The sequence below is a fragment of the Antechinus flavipes genome, chromosome 5 (assembly GCF_016432865.1).
Source record: "Antechinus flavipes isolate AdamAnt ecotype Samford, QLD, Australia chromosome 5, AdamAnt_v2, whole genome shotgun sequence".
NCBI lineage: Eukaryota > Metazoa > Chordata > Mammalia > Dasyuromorphia > Dasyuridae > Antechinus > Antechinus flavipes.
Window position 1 is genome coordinate 13292772 of NC_067402.1, and position 15399 is coordinate 13308170.

Sequence of the window (15399 nt, forward strand, 5' to 3'; positions counted from 1 at the left end):
ATAAAAGGAAATGGTTATCAAAAAACAAAACCAGAATGGTCGGATCAGTTCAACTAAGGTTGGAAGCCTCAGTTTGCTCCTTGAGCCTAAAAATGTATCTAATTTAAGACTACCAAAAAAAAAAAAACCTGTTACCAATCATAATCATAATTTTAAAAATATATATAAAAAATTAGAGTAAACCAAACAAGGGTTACACAAAAATTCAAAAAATATTAGAGAAACTAAAATTTTCTGTTTGTAAAAAACAGAAAAGATCTTGAAATTAAATTACTTCCTGAAAAAATTCAAAGTTATAATCTCTGGGAAATATTTTTAGCCCAGAATTTATTATCATTAATAAGAGGAAAAGTATTCTAAAATAGATAAATGAATACAGTCAATACTTCCAGATTTCTTGCCCAATTCTGTTATTAATTGACTTTATGAATATGGAAAAAAGATGCTATGAAAAATGAGAAAAGATGCCTGCCCTGATTATACAGTTTTCAGAGTAATGAAAATCTTAAAATGTCATTACATTTAAATATTATAATGATATTATAAAACTTTAAAGCAATAAAGCATATCAAAATTTGTTTCACCAAGTAATTATTATCAACTATCTAGTAGAAGCAAAGCTCTACCCAGAGATAGTGGCCTTTCATATGAAAGAGGTACTTATCAAGATTCAGAAAGCCCAATCAGAAACCTAAAAGTAATGATGGAAAACCATGCTGTAGAAATTAATGCTTGGCAAGATCTGAAAAAGAAGCCAGATGCTCCACAGAAGCATCATTTGGCAGATGGTTAAGAAGCAGACTTAGAATTAATTGCAAGGATGGGGGGGATAGGGGGCATGGTGCAAAGGGTATAGAAAAGAGGCATATGGTAAAGACTGAACAACAACCAAAAAAAAAAAAAAACAAAAAAAAAACAACCCTTGTCAATCAATCACATATATGATAGGGCAAGATTGTTGAGTCTTGCCATATCATCGGCCACCAAGAAACAAGGACAAATTAGAGGGACGAAAACAAGTTAGATGAAATTATACAGTACATTCAAAAGAGCACAAGCTAATCTGAAAGACAATAATTTAAAAATAGATTTTCAAAAAGCAATCACTTTACAAGCTGGAAATGAAATACAAAAACAAATTATGAAGCCCTATTTATATAAAAATTTCACTCACTCATGCTGTGAATACTTAATGGTTTTCCCATTAAGATAATCTATATATTTTGAGCTATTTTTTATGTAATGGAAATGTTTCAGTAGTGATCCATCCACTTTAGCCCTTCAGAGATCCTCCCTGGAACTAAAGACATGCCTTTCCAAAACAGCAACATAAGTCTGATGGTTCCGAACAGGAAAATGGACTCCTTTACCACTTATTAGCACCAGAACTCCATGGCTCATTAGCACTACACTTGTCCCAACTAAGCTACCAGTTCAAGATGTCCCTATTATAGGACCCCGGAGGGTAAATGCTCCAGTCAAAGGCTAGGGTTTTTTTTGTTCTAAGGCTAACAAACTGGGTCTTTCACACATGCAATGACAGCTATGGGCAAAATCCTCTTTTTTGCCCCACCCTCTTCCCCATATCCTTCCCTCTGGCACCTGATTCTGTTCTACATATTCTTTTTCATCTTAGACTTCTTCCTATTAAAGTCTTGCCATTTTCTTGCAAACATGGCCCATCTGGAAACTAACTGCATCCTTTGCTACCATCTCCTGAACTGGGCACATCTGCTCTCATGCTCCCCAAAGTACTTGACCAGGAGGAAGAATAAGCTTATTCCTTGCTTCCCATCGCTATTACCGGACTTCTCCATGTTGTGATCATTAGCAACTTCTCCTCTTATAAGATTTGCTCCATCTCAGTCAGTCAATCAACATGAAGTGCCTACTAAGTGCCAGGCACCATATTAAGTGCTGAGGATATAAAGAGTCAAAGATTGTCGCTTATTTGGAGAAGGCGATCCATCCATCTGTCCATATCACCCCATCCAATCATCAACAAGAGGCCCCATCACTCTCCCTCCTTTCTCCAGAAACTCAGTCTTCTCACCTTGACTTCTGCCCACTTTGAGCAAGAATTAAGCCCTCATTATGTGTCACGTACTGGACCTGTCCTAGAGGAATGCATATTTTATCACGGGAAAATCAAGGTCACCATCTATACACAAGACACCCAAAGAACAGACAAAGTAACTGGGCCAGGAGAGGCCCTAGGGCTATGCTTTTGAGGAGGGGAGAAGGGGAGGCCAGGTACAGGCCGGGTGGGAGCAGAGAAGGGAGGCCAGCTCAGAGGTGCAGAGGGCTGGAGGAGGGCCTGCAGAGCTGGCAGTCTGAGTGGAGAGCCACGTGGAGGGGGCAGGTGGGGAGAATGGGAAGCCCGGTATGCCCCGTGAGGCCGCAAGGCTGAGCCCAGCCCTCTAGATTGCTCCCTTGCTCCACTGCTAGATAGGGTGTCCGTCCCCTCCAGCTCACCTACCCTCAGGGCCGCCAGCCACAGCCCCTGTCCCCCGTGGGCCATAGCAGGTCTCTTCGGCAATATGGCACTCTCCACATTTTATCTCCAGCCTGGCCACCAGATATTCACCTGCCTTGTTCTCAGGGAGATCTCCGGCCCTCTCCCTCTCCTTCCTGTCAGCCCATGACTCCTTCCCCCCAATTCAACTGGGACCCATCCTTCACCCCTATACATTTACTGCTCACATTTTGCCAACCACCAGTTCTAGAGTATCCCTCATCATTGACTTCTATGTTCTTACTCAGCTGTTGAATGTTGATGATGTCCAACAACCATGTCAGCGAGTAAGTGAATAAAGGCTGATTACCTGTCCTGGCACTGTGCTAGGGAAGGAAGGCGGCATTCCCTGCTGCCCTCAGAGAGCTCATGCTGTAACAGGGGAGACAGCAGGCACATAACCCAGGACACCCACGCCCGCCCTCATCTCTGCTCTTTGGAAAGCAATCAGAGGAGAAGCACCAGCCAAGAGGAGAAAGGCTCCTGCAGAAGGGAGGATTCGAGCAGTATTGAAGAAAGCCTGGGGCTTGGCTGCTAGGGTGAGAGGCAGCCAGAGTAAAGCCTGAGGGAGCTAGGGGGGAAGAGAAGAACAAAGGAGAGGGGAGGTCAGAGGCTGTGTTTTGCCTTAATTTGTATCTCCAGTGTTCACAGCTAAATGCCCCAAAATGATGATCAACTGATTGATGTCGATTAATAACTAAAGAACTACTCAATATATTTGGTTGAGTTTTCCTCTTAGAACTTTGGGATTCTCACAAACATCCTTAATAAGCTAAAATCTATAAAAATACTAGAGCTAAGGAGTACTTCGTGAACCCATGTGGAGTCACATAATGTGGGGGCTACAAAATTATGATTTATTATCAGTAAATGTCTGATTTGTAGACCTGGTATATACCTATATACGCAAGGTGGCGTAAAATTTCTGACAAAAAGGATTGAAATTGGAACAAGTTTAAGAAGCCCTATACAGATTTTTACTAGTGGCCAGCAACTAATGGCATCACTGGCAAGGCCCACAAGATTCTGGGGGCTATTTACTATGCAAGTCCAATTTCTCCTGTCCTGAACAAAATGGAATTAAAGTATAATTTATATGTGTTATCCTTTCTAACAAACCATGATGAAATTAAAGTCTGATTTTAACATTTTGCCGCACTGAAAATGAAGTGAATTTAATTTTCATGACTCTCTTCTTACAAAAATGAATGGCTTTTTACTTTATCGTCTTTCAACTTTTCCATCAGTAAGAATTTCTTCCTGTCCCCCTTTCTATTACCTTAGTTTCTTCTGAGGGAAAAATAAACTGCTAGGCCTAAGGAGAGAAAGAAGTGCTGAAAAAGTAATTCACATCCCTCAGAAGTGATCACCACAAAATGACTTCAACCTAGAGATAACTGCAGGAACAGCCCTACTGGGCTCCTGGGGCAGGGGAATATTGACATCCATGACCATTTAACTGTCCAGGATTAGGACAGGGCCAGCTCCCCTGAGAAATGAGGTCATGTTGTACAACTGTAGTCAGAGCATATCACAGCCCAAAGTATCCATCTAAGTATCCATCAAACATGAGTAAGCTCAATAAGAAAAAGAAAGGATAAAGACTAAAGTAAACTACATTTCAATTTTCTATGAGACTTCCATTTTTTAACAGCTTATTAACATGCAACAATAGTTTGGTATCTATAAAGAAAGAACTTCTAAACTAAAAATCACTGCAAATGCAAAACTTCAAATTCAAATTTATAAAAAAGATGATATATGACTTCTGAAAGGTTATAAATCCATATCATCATCATCCATTTGAGTGTGGTTTTAGGTATCCAGTATCCACTAGAAAATACCCCGATCCTTTTCCTTGAAACTTTCAAGCTTCCTTATGCCATCCCAGGAAAAGGAAATCATACACAGAACTACTGCAGCCTGAAGGACATGAAAGCAGTCCAATTCTGCCCTGCAGAATGGAGGGAATTCTGTTTCCTGAAATAAATGAGTATATAACCTTGCTCATTCTGATGATTACGGGCAGATACGTAGTGTCTGAGAATCAAAGAAATGAATTATTCCTAGTTTTCAATTATTTGCATTAATGGTTGCTTCTGTTATTATGAAAATAGATGACCGTCTTTAAGTTTTTAAGTTTCACCACTGCAATAAATAGGAAAATAGTCTAACTAGGATGACATTCCATTGAGCAAACATAACACTTGAGGCAATCTGCACCACTTCGGCTACTGCCAAGAACTCATGATTCTGTTACAAATGAAGCATTCCTGAAGTGGAAAATAAAGACTAATCATACCTCTAACACAGAGTGCAAATATGTAGACACACATACACACAATGTAAAAATAAAGGGGAGGCATATATATGATTTTGCTGAGCAATTAAAAATAGACAAACTCTTCACTCCAGGATAGTGTATGACATACTAGATAGACTACCCCACCATAAGCAGAGGTACAGCTCAGGAACTGGAATGACTCTGTAGTCTTAGCCATAAGACTCAAGAGTGACCTGCCCACTCTCCTGGGCACGTCCTCCCAGAAATCCTCCAAAGGAACACCACCCAATGTTGCAGATCTTTGCTCTAGATCTGTGGAGCCAATCTCAAATAGAAACAAGGGGATACTAACTCATTAAGATAGATTCCTTCAGACACACTGACTTAGGAAGCCACATTTTAACATATCTATGTTTTATTGTATTTTTTTATATTGGGGGTCATTGGTAGATTACTGGGGTACCAACAGAAGCACAAGGGCTGCCCATCAATCATCTGTCTGGTAATGACATGTTCAGCCCATTTTCTCGTCTCTCAAATGAGATCCTTTCTCCTGTTTCTCCCCGTGCAGTGTGCTCATGCCTACCATGGACCTCTCCACTGCTCCTTGAGCAACCCTCAACTTTAATTCTTGAGAGACTGTAACGTCATGCTGCAAAGACATGTGTCCCTGGAAGATGGAAGCCCAAGGTGACCAAACAACTCAGTTTTCTGAAGACAATCCAGCCCGGTCTCCTCCTGCTGCTCAATTCTGGTCCCAGCTCTTTTTCCAACTGCACTATTCATGCAAGATACACAGAGCATTGGGCAACTGTTCTAAGAAGTACTTATCACAGACTAGACAACAAGACCCTCTGCATGCACTGGTGCTTTGCTCTGTGGCTAGAGGTAGGTAAGCCTAATCCCCATAATAGGACTTTGCAAACTTTTAGAGCTTCATACAAACAACACAATGAATCTGCAAACAGGAGGAAATGGAAACTTTAGAGGGAATCTCTCTTCTGAATACTTTTTGGCCATATATCATGAAAATGGAAAATACTTTTTCCAAACTGTCTCATTTAATATTACTAATTGGAGGATGAACTTTTGTTGACATATCTTCCAAAGATTCTTATTTACTTTGGCATATGTACAAGCTAGAAAAGAGCCTGTTTTGATTTGAATTAGATGGACCTTTTTTTTATATAAGCACAAAGATAAAATTTTCTATACTTTAAATTGTGTGACTATAAAGTTGAAGTTTGCTGTATGAATGAATGAAAAAATGCTTATTAGATAGTAAGCAATGGAGATATAAATATGAAAGATAGTCCCTGCCCAGAAGGATAGTCCCCAGATATAGCAGAGAGACAGTCCAGAATAATTTTTGGATCTCAGAAGTTACAAAGGTGGTGATCAAAACGGGGCAACCTAGACGATGGTCATATTGGCTTGATTACAGTTCTCAGAGCAAGAGTGAACAGGGAAGACACAGTAACAGTGAAGAAATGTCAGGTTCAAGATAAGGATGCCTGGTCCCATGGAGGGCATCACAGGGTAGCTTGTGTCTGAAGTCCAATTTATCTCTGAAGGTCCAATTTGGAGCAGATTAAGCAATAGAGTGGGGGAAAAAACATTTAGAACATTTGCAAAAGCCTGCCTGTTCTCTTTTTATGTCTTCATCAACTTTTTTTTTAAGATGGTAAAGGGGCATATGAATTTGTAGTAATTGACATTTTCTTCATTGTCTCTTTGTATAATATTAAGATCTAATATTTTGGGGAATCTTTCGCCTCTTTCAAATACCTTAAGAATCAAATTTTCCATGATCTCAATAATGTCTCCTCCTGCAATGAGCTTCTCTATAAATTTTGAATCTGGCCAATTCTTCCTAAATTTATTTTCTTCAGGGACATTTTTTGTTTCCCTTATATAACACAACCAGGATTGTGATACTAGCATGCACAGTTTTTAATGCTAGAATCACTTATAAATTTATAGGGATCATTCATTTTTTGCCTGTTAATCTTCTTTTAGTTTCATCCATAAATGTTCTTGGAACAAAAGCTTAGTTGAAAGTCTTACCAAATTTTCTATCCACTGACTTTTCTCCACTGTTTCCTCTTATTCTTCTAGTTTTTATTGAGATTTTGCTACTTATATCACTATAGTTATCCTAAATATGCATCCCCCCTCCATGAGAGTCATCCTATATGACAAATTGTATTTTTTTAAGAGAGAAAAATCAGCACAATTGATCGATTCATTGAAAAAGTCTAGAAACATGGGAATTTCCCTACACAAAAGCATAGGCTGAAAGTGTCTTTTCATTTCTCTTCATTGGATTCCTTGTGATTTTTTAGTGGGTCACTGTTCTCGCCATTTACATTATTGTGGTCACTGTGCAGATTGCTTTTGTAGCTTGGATCACCTCTACATCAGTTCACAGAGATTTTTCTAGGCTTTGTATTCATCATACAAATTTGTTGTTATAACATAATCATCTTCCTTTCTATTATATGTATCACAATTTTTCCAGTCATTCTCCCAATCAAGAGTATCAAACTTTGTTTCCAATTCTTTACTATCACAAAAAGTGCTGCTATATATATCTTTTGGATGATATAGAAACTTTTTTCTTATTTCCAACCTCTTTGAGATATAAGCCCAGTCAAAGGATATGAATATTTTACTCTATTTGCCTATTTCTAAACTGCTTTCTAAAATGGTTGCACCATTTCACAGCTCCACCAAAGATGCATTAGTGTGCCTTATCCTTTGAAAACTTTAGTAATTTGATTGGCATAGTTTTTTTAAAGTATAAATCAAGTCCAGCATTATTGTCATTTTTATTAAATTGCTACAGCCTACCCATAAAGAGTGAATATTCCTCTACCTATTTAGGATGTTCTTTATTTAAGAAGCACTTTGTAATTGAATCTACATGAGTCTTTTAGGTGCTATGGGAGTGGATCCCCATATAGTTCATGCATTTTGTAGAGATTTGTATTATATAGATATTTGGAATTTGTCCTTTTTATTACTGCTTCTTGTGTTTTCTTCTAATTACATAGAAATACTATTTATTTTTGAGGATTTAATTTTTAGCCTGAAACTTCGTTGAATGTGGGAGTGGAGTATGTGTGTGTTGTGTCCTTTGGTCTGCTAGTACAGCCCCACTGCCAGTAGCCTGGAAGGTGAGGAGTAAGCATCAGCTCATAAGTTTGATGGGGTATTTTAAAATATGAGTTCTGCATATCCTAGACTACAGATCGTTGAAATTGCTTCAACTTGGGTGCGTAATTTCTTTTTTTTGCAAGGCAATTAGGGTTAAATGAGTTGCTTAGTGTCACACAGCTAGTATGTGTTAAGTGTCTGAGCCTAGATTTGAATTCAGGTCCTTCTGACTTCAGGGCCAGTGCTCTATGCATTGTGTCATCTACCTGCCCCAGTGCATCATTTCTTTACTGGAGAGGTTTGCTATGTTGGAGGTTACAGGGAAAAGATCTAGTCCAGTATCGTGTTTCTCACATGACTCAGAAATTACAATAATCTTCTAATTGGTCTCTCTTCTATAACATTCATTTTTGTAAGATTCTGAGTTCCAAAGTTTTCTCCCTTCCTCCTTTCCCTCCACCCTCCCCAAGATAGCAAACAACTTGACAAAGGCTGTATTTGCGCAATCATGTTAAACATAGTCTTTCTTCTTCTTGTTTTATGATACTGATCATAACTACCCACTATTCTCCTCCATATGATTTTAAAACAAATGTATATTCTGAACTGGTATTATCCTCAGCTGACAGATGTTTCCATTGGCAAAAAGATTAAGCATTTATTTACTGAGAGTTTCTAGATAATTTTGGTCTACTCTTTATGTCAAGTGGTTTGCCCTGGTTAAAGTTCTTTAGGAAAACGTGATAATATGTATTGGTCTCATTTTTTGGCATCAATAGCTCATTTAAAGCTCAAGACACAGTTTTCTCAATTGAATGCCTTATCTTCTTATTCTTAATCTTTCTGCTAACTTGCTTATGGATTTTGATTTTTTTTTTTTTTTTGCTACCAAAAGTCACAATTTTTTCTTCATTTTCTACTGACTACACTCTTGGACTGCATCATTATCTCAAGAAATTCATCATTCTGCAAAACTCTGAAACATCTCTTTTTAAATAGGGGGCCAGTTCACTGTCCTTCAGACTGTTGGAGGGCCGGACTATAGTAAAAACAAAAACTTTGTTATGTGGGCTTTTAAATAAAGAAACTTCATAGCCCTGGGTGAGGGGGATAAACGTCCTCAGCTGCTGCATCTGGCCCATGGGCCATAGTTTGAGGACCCCTGGCTACCTCTTCCATGATACTCACATCCCCTCCCCCTCACTCCCTTACCCATTCTCCATTTAGAAAGGTCACAGGAGTAAATCATCTCCTCATTTTTCTGCCTCATTAAACTCCTCTGGACTTCATCATCCCTCCCCTTTTACCACCTTGTTTTTTTGTGTTGTTTTCTCCCATTAGCTTGTTCCCTCTCTGAAGGAATAGGACTTCCTTTATATCTCCAGCACTTGGTATAGTACCTGGCACATGGTTAGTGCTTAATAAATGCATACTAACTACTAGTGACTGTTAACTGACTTCTGAAGATCTGCGTTGCAATCACAGGTGATACATGTCCACAGTTGATTCCACTCATACATCATTGTGTTTACTACACAGACACAGCAATTAGGCTTAGTGAACATAGCTTGATGAGAAGGGGATGAAAAGAGTAGTTGCCTTATTAAAAGAGGCAAAGTTCAAGTATCAAAGAGAAAGCAGGCAATAGGAAGAAAGAGTTAGTTCTTTCTATTGGTATATGGTTAGTAACATCACCAGAATATAACTACAGAATTAACCAAACTGTAGATGAATACTTTCTTATCCTTGTTGATTACTTCTAGCATCAGCATAATACCGTTATGAGTGGGAGAAAAGTGAAGCAAATCAACTTATTTTCAACCAGAAGGGAAGGAAAAACAATTGTTCATAGCAATTTTCTAGGCACCCACTCTCAGGATTTAGACAGATTCAATTTGCTGACGTCACAAGCAAAATGATTAGCATTTTATTTGGAAATGAGCTTTATTTAGTATGTTTATATTATTGAATAATGAACATTACCTTGAATTCTGACAACCATTCCTCCACAACCCCTTTTTCTGTCGTCAACATTTTTTCACATCTGTTCAAAGCCTTTCACCTAAAATGAATGGACAAAATTGTTAAAACTTGAGTGTTTTTCTTATAGCCAACTGACAGAAACTGTACAATTTAAATTATCTAATTCCAATAATTATATCATGTTATGAAACATAAATTATTCAATCTTTATTGATTTCTTCTAAGGTAAAAATTTTGCCCTGGAGGTTTTAATGCCCTTTAATCTCCTGAACTTTGGCTTTCCTCTACTATTCTCATCTCAACTGGTGACTATGTCACCTGGCAGGTTTTTTCAAGCAGGTTCCAGTCATGTGTTACTTTATTACCTACTTCCTCTGTTTATCTTTTCCATAGTATTATCAGCAATCGTGTCCTCTCACTATACCTCTTTCTAGTCTCTCCATTCCCTCCAGTTTGAGAACCATGACCACATCAACTCTGCTACTAATCTTAGAGAGATAATATGTCAAACTATTCCCCACATACACAGGATCTCTTGAACTTTCGATCAATCCTCCAATACAGGCACTATTTCCTTATGCATGTGGTTTCCCACATTATTAAAATGCAAATTATTTTAGAGTAGGTACTATCTTTACTGTCATAATTGTATTACCACAGCTTAGTGTAGTACTTGGCACACAACAATACTTAAGACAAGTTTTTTCATGCATTCACTATAGATAGATAGATAGTCTTTTTGTAGAGTATTTATAAAATGTATTTCACTGCCACAAAAGACTAAAATATTGTTTTATAAATAGTTTAAATTTCATTAGTACTTGGTTCAAAATTAACTTTGGATGAATGTTTTTCTTTTTATACATTTGTATTTTCAGTGTTTTCCCCCAATCAATTTCATTAAATTTCCAATTAATTCTGGAATTTTAAAATTGTGATCAAGGGAACACACACATACACACACACACACACACACACACACACACACACACACAAGATGGAAAATGTTAGGATCCTGACAAAAGCACCACAATCACCATGCATAAGCTGATCCCAAAATTTTTCAGTAAGCTTCAGTAATAACAGCTGCATGGCATATTAGACATTTGTTTTCCCTTGATAACAAGTTTTAAATTCCAGAATTAATTGGAAATTTAATGGAATTGGTTAGGGGAAAACACTGAAAATACAAATATATAAAAAGAAAAACACTCATCCAAAGTTGATTTTGAACCAAGTACTAATGAAATTTAACCTATTTTAAAAGCAATATTTTAGCCTTTTGTGGCAGTGAAAAGCATTTTACAAATACTCTACAAAAAGACAAAGGACTTCATAACCATAAATTATGAGTTATCTTTTGCCACGCATGTGCCTTGTTACAACTATATCCTATATTGGAATCCATCTTTCCATAGACATTGTATTTGAGGACAATGTGGTCCATGATTTGGGGGAGAAGGTCTTGTACCAACTGGGGCACAAGCCCATGAGTATAGTGCAAATTCTAAAAATAACCAGAGAGAGTTGTTAAATAGTTAAAACTCTGAAGAAAAACTGCTAAAGGCAGAAGCTCACTCTATGACTGTCTAAAAATACTAAACACAAGACAGAATGAATGGCAATAGCCTCTGATAGCAGGCACCTATCAGCAACTACTGTAATAGTTCAGGCATAAAAGTGATAAGGGTCTGCACCAGGATAGGTTTACATCAGAGATGAGAGAGGGGATACACCAGATATGCTACAAAAGTAACAACAAAATTTAGGAGCAAAAAAGAATAAGCAGTTGAGGATGATACCTAGGCTGGGAGCCTTGTGACTGAAAAGATGGCCATGTCCTTGAGAGGAACAGGAAAATCAGGAAGAAGAAAAGGTTTGAGGGGAAAGATAACAAGTACATTTTTGGCAATGCTGAGTTTAAGATATATATGGGCAATTATTTGGTACAGTGATAGATCAGAGTTCTTGGAGTCAGGAAGATCTGAATTGAAATCCAGCCTCAGAAACTTATTGTATGATCCTAGGTAAGTCTTTTGAACTCCGATTGTCTCAACTTCCTCGTCTATAAAATGGGGACACACTGGAGAAGGAAATAACAAAACCACTTCAGTAATTTTGCCCAAAAAATCCCACGGATATGAGTCACATAGAGTCGGACATGACTGAACAATAAATGGGATGTTCCATTTGAGATAGCCAATAAGCAGTTGGAGATGTAAAAGAGAAGCCCAAAAGAGGTTAGAGTGGATAAATGGATATGGGACTAAGTATAAAGATGATCATTGAATTCACAGGAGCTGATGAAATCATGAAACACAGAGAGAGAAGAGGCCATGGACAGAGCCTTATGTGACCCCCATGGTCAGTGGGCATGAAAATGCAGCAGAAGAGAATGAAAAAGTTAGGACTGAGAATGGGGAGTAGAGCTTAGGAGAGAGACGTGTCATGAAAAGCTAGAGGAGAATATATACTGAAGATATAATGATGGGGTCAAAGGCGAAAGAAAGGTTGAGGAGGAGGAGGACTGAGAAGAGGCCAGACAACTGGACCATGAAGAGTTCACCAGTGCCTGGAAAGTGCAGGTTTCCAGGGCTGAGGTCAGAAGTCAGACCACTGAGAATAAAGACATAAGGAAGGAAAGGGCCTGAAGACCGCAGCTGTGAAGGACCCACCCAAGGGGGCCTGGCTCAGCCCAAGGAGGGAAGAGGGAGCCAGGGAGAGGCTGGTCAGCAGCCAAAAGGAGGCCTTGTACTCCAGCTTCTTCAACATAAGCAGCCAAGGTTTTCCTTAACCCAAAATTAAGCAAACAAAGGTGCCCCCATTTTGTGATGCCCTTTTCTAGTACATCCTATAATTTGACTAGGTACAGAATTTCACTGCATCAAAGAATTTGAAACTTGGAAAGGATATCAGTGCTCATCCCACCTCGCCCATACTTAAAGCTTTATGATCCAGCGGCTGTCTATGCTTATAGCATAGGTGAGGACCCTTTTCAAAATGTCTGACTTCTAACCAACCATGTGGTTCTACAAGACTTTTAGAAAACTGATTTTTCTCTTCCCCTATCCCCCATTGTTAGGCTTTTTTGAGATTCTATGCTGTGAAGATTCTTTAAAGATAATGACAGTAAGACATAATGACAGTAAGAGCTGCAAGTTTCTATACTTAAGTGACTTGTCATTAAAAAACAAAGCTAAGCTCTTACAGGACGGGGGCGCAGGGAAAGAGAGAGGAGACAGGAGCCTATTACACCCCCAAAATTTCTTCATACAGGATTTTAATTCTTACAGGATTAGTTAACTATATTACCATATGTCATCTTTCATTTTCAAATACTGTGCTGTGGACATCAACTACTATATCTCTAACACAAAGATGTGCCTGAGAAGACAAGACCGACTAAAGTTAGTAAAGTACATTCTGGTTAAGTGAATGTAGGAGAATGGAGAGAAGACTGTTAAAGGAGACAGAATGGGATTAAAGTTTTTCTCTTTTTTTAATTAATATGCATTGAGAGAATTTAATTTTTGCTGAGATTTTACTCTTCCCCAGTCACAGCCACTATTAAAATGACAGCATGATTAAAGAGAAGTGGTATGTTACCTAGCCATTTAAGAGAAAGCAAAAAGAAAGGATGGAAGCCAAAGATGCGGGATAGGGTATATAAGGAATAAAATATGCAAAGAGATAATGATGATAACCTCACAGTTAACTAGTATGAAATATGACAAATTCTAATTCCATACACATGATTATTTTAATTGAACATTCCCTAGTCATTTAAATAATTTCAAAATGAGAATGGTTTCTCCAAAATGACAGCAAATAACTATTCCTAAAGGGCTATAAAACTGCATAAACTTTGACTCAGCAATACCATGATTAGATCTATATCCCAATGAGATCAGAGAAAAAGGAAAAGGACCAATATGTACAAAAATATTTATAGCAGCTTTTTAGGGGTGGCAAAGATTGGAAATTGAAGGAATGCCCATTAATTGGGGAATGGCTAAACAACTTCTAAACAACTTGTAGTATATGACTGTGATGGAACACTTGTGCTATAAGAATTGAAGGGGATGGTTTCAGAAAAACCTGGGAAGACTTAAATGATGAATTCTAAGTGTAGATTAAGGCATCTTTATTTTTCTTTTCTTTTTCTATAACATAGTTAATACAGAAGTACGTTTTATGTGATACACACACATATATATACATATATATATTGAGTATTGTATTGCTTTTTTTCTCAATAGGTGAGGGAGAGTCCTCAAATATAGCCCAGCTCTGAAGGCACTCCCATTCTAGAAAGAGACAGACATGGAAATAAGACATCACCGGCAAGGAGGAATTGTTCTGTCCCACAGCCTTGCTGCCAGTCTGTCCCCCACAGATATAAGGGGCCACCTTTCCCATCACCACCAATATCCATTGCCCACCAACGAGCAGAAAAACTCACGCGCCAGGGCTGTGTTGGTGCTGGCAGATCACCTCCGAAGATGTGGCTTAGTGACTATTTTCATAGATACTTCCTATGGTACAGCTACCCAAGATCCAAAAGGATCTTCTTTTGCCAAGTTGTCTATTACCAAATCCTATGGCCCTACCAAATGGTTCAATGTCAGAAATTGATATGATTTTATCAATGAAAGTGATATTAAAGAAAAAGCCTGACCATCTGCTTTGTTGCTATGCTCTAAGACCATGGGACCTTTCCATTTGACTTAGTGTTACCTTCTCTATTTGAAGCTGAGCTTTTAAAAGGACTGTCTTCCTTTTCATTTATTCTCAGCACTTAGCATAGAGCTTTCTGAATTTTTTGTTCAGCTATGTCTGATTTTTCATGATCCTGTGCTTCACAGCACACCAATACTGGCCCCAGTGCTTTCCTGGCAAAGAATCTGGAGTGGTTTGCCATTTCCTTCTCCAGTGGATTAAAACATCTGCTTTATAAAAAGTAAAAACTTAATTAACTGCTTTTTCGTTCACTCATCTCATCTGAACCTCAAACAATCCTCTGACATAGGTGCTATTACTTTCCCTTTTCACAGAGGAGGAAATAGTTTTCAAGAGGTTAAGTGCCCAGAGTCACAAAGTGTCTGAGGTATAATTCTAAGAAGAATCTTCCTAGATCCAGTGCCTTAATTATTAGGACATCTCATTTCCTCCCCTTAAAAACTCAGTTAAACTAACTATACCTTAGAGCATTGTGCTCATTTTTTATCTGCTATAATGGGAGTCATAGTCCATTCAGATTTGGTCTAACAGACCAAAGGTAGAGCAGTCAGAATTAATAACTGCCTAATTAGGAATCTCTCTTTAAAAACAAACACCCAAACCAACCTTTATTTGACCCTGCTGTGTCCTTACTCCATCATACTATATCTCTTCTCTCAACTCAAGTTCTAAAAAGGTGGCTATGTGCACCCAGTGCACTTCTCAACGGTGCAGTCAG

At 38.2% G+C, this 15399-nt stretch overlaps 1 protein-coding gene across 2 annotated transcripts in view; it reads right to left on the minus strand.

Moving 5' to 3' along the window:
• HYCC1 (hyccin PI4KA lipid kinase complex subunit 1) overlaps window positions 1–15399 on the minus strand; it is a 102302-nt gene that overhangs the window by 50086 nt on the left and 36817 nt on the right. For both annotated transcript variants that reach the window (XM_051962228.1, XM_051962229.1), the window contains exon 2: window positions 9942–10020. In XM_051962228.1, the coding sequence (XP_051818188.1) occupies window positions 9942–9992 (51 nt within the window). In that variant the 5' untranslated portion in view covers window positions 9993–10020. The remainder of the gene's footprint in view (window positions 1–9941; window positions 10021–15399) is intronic.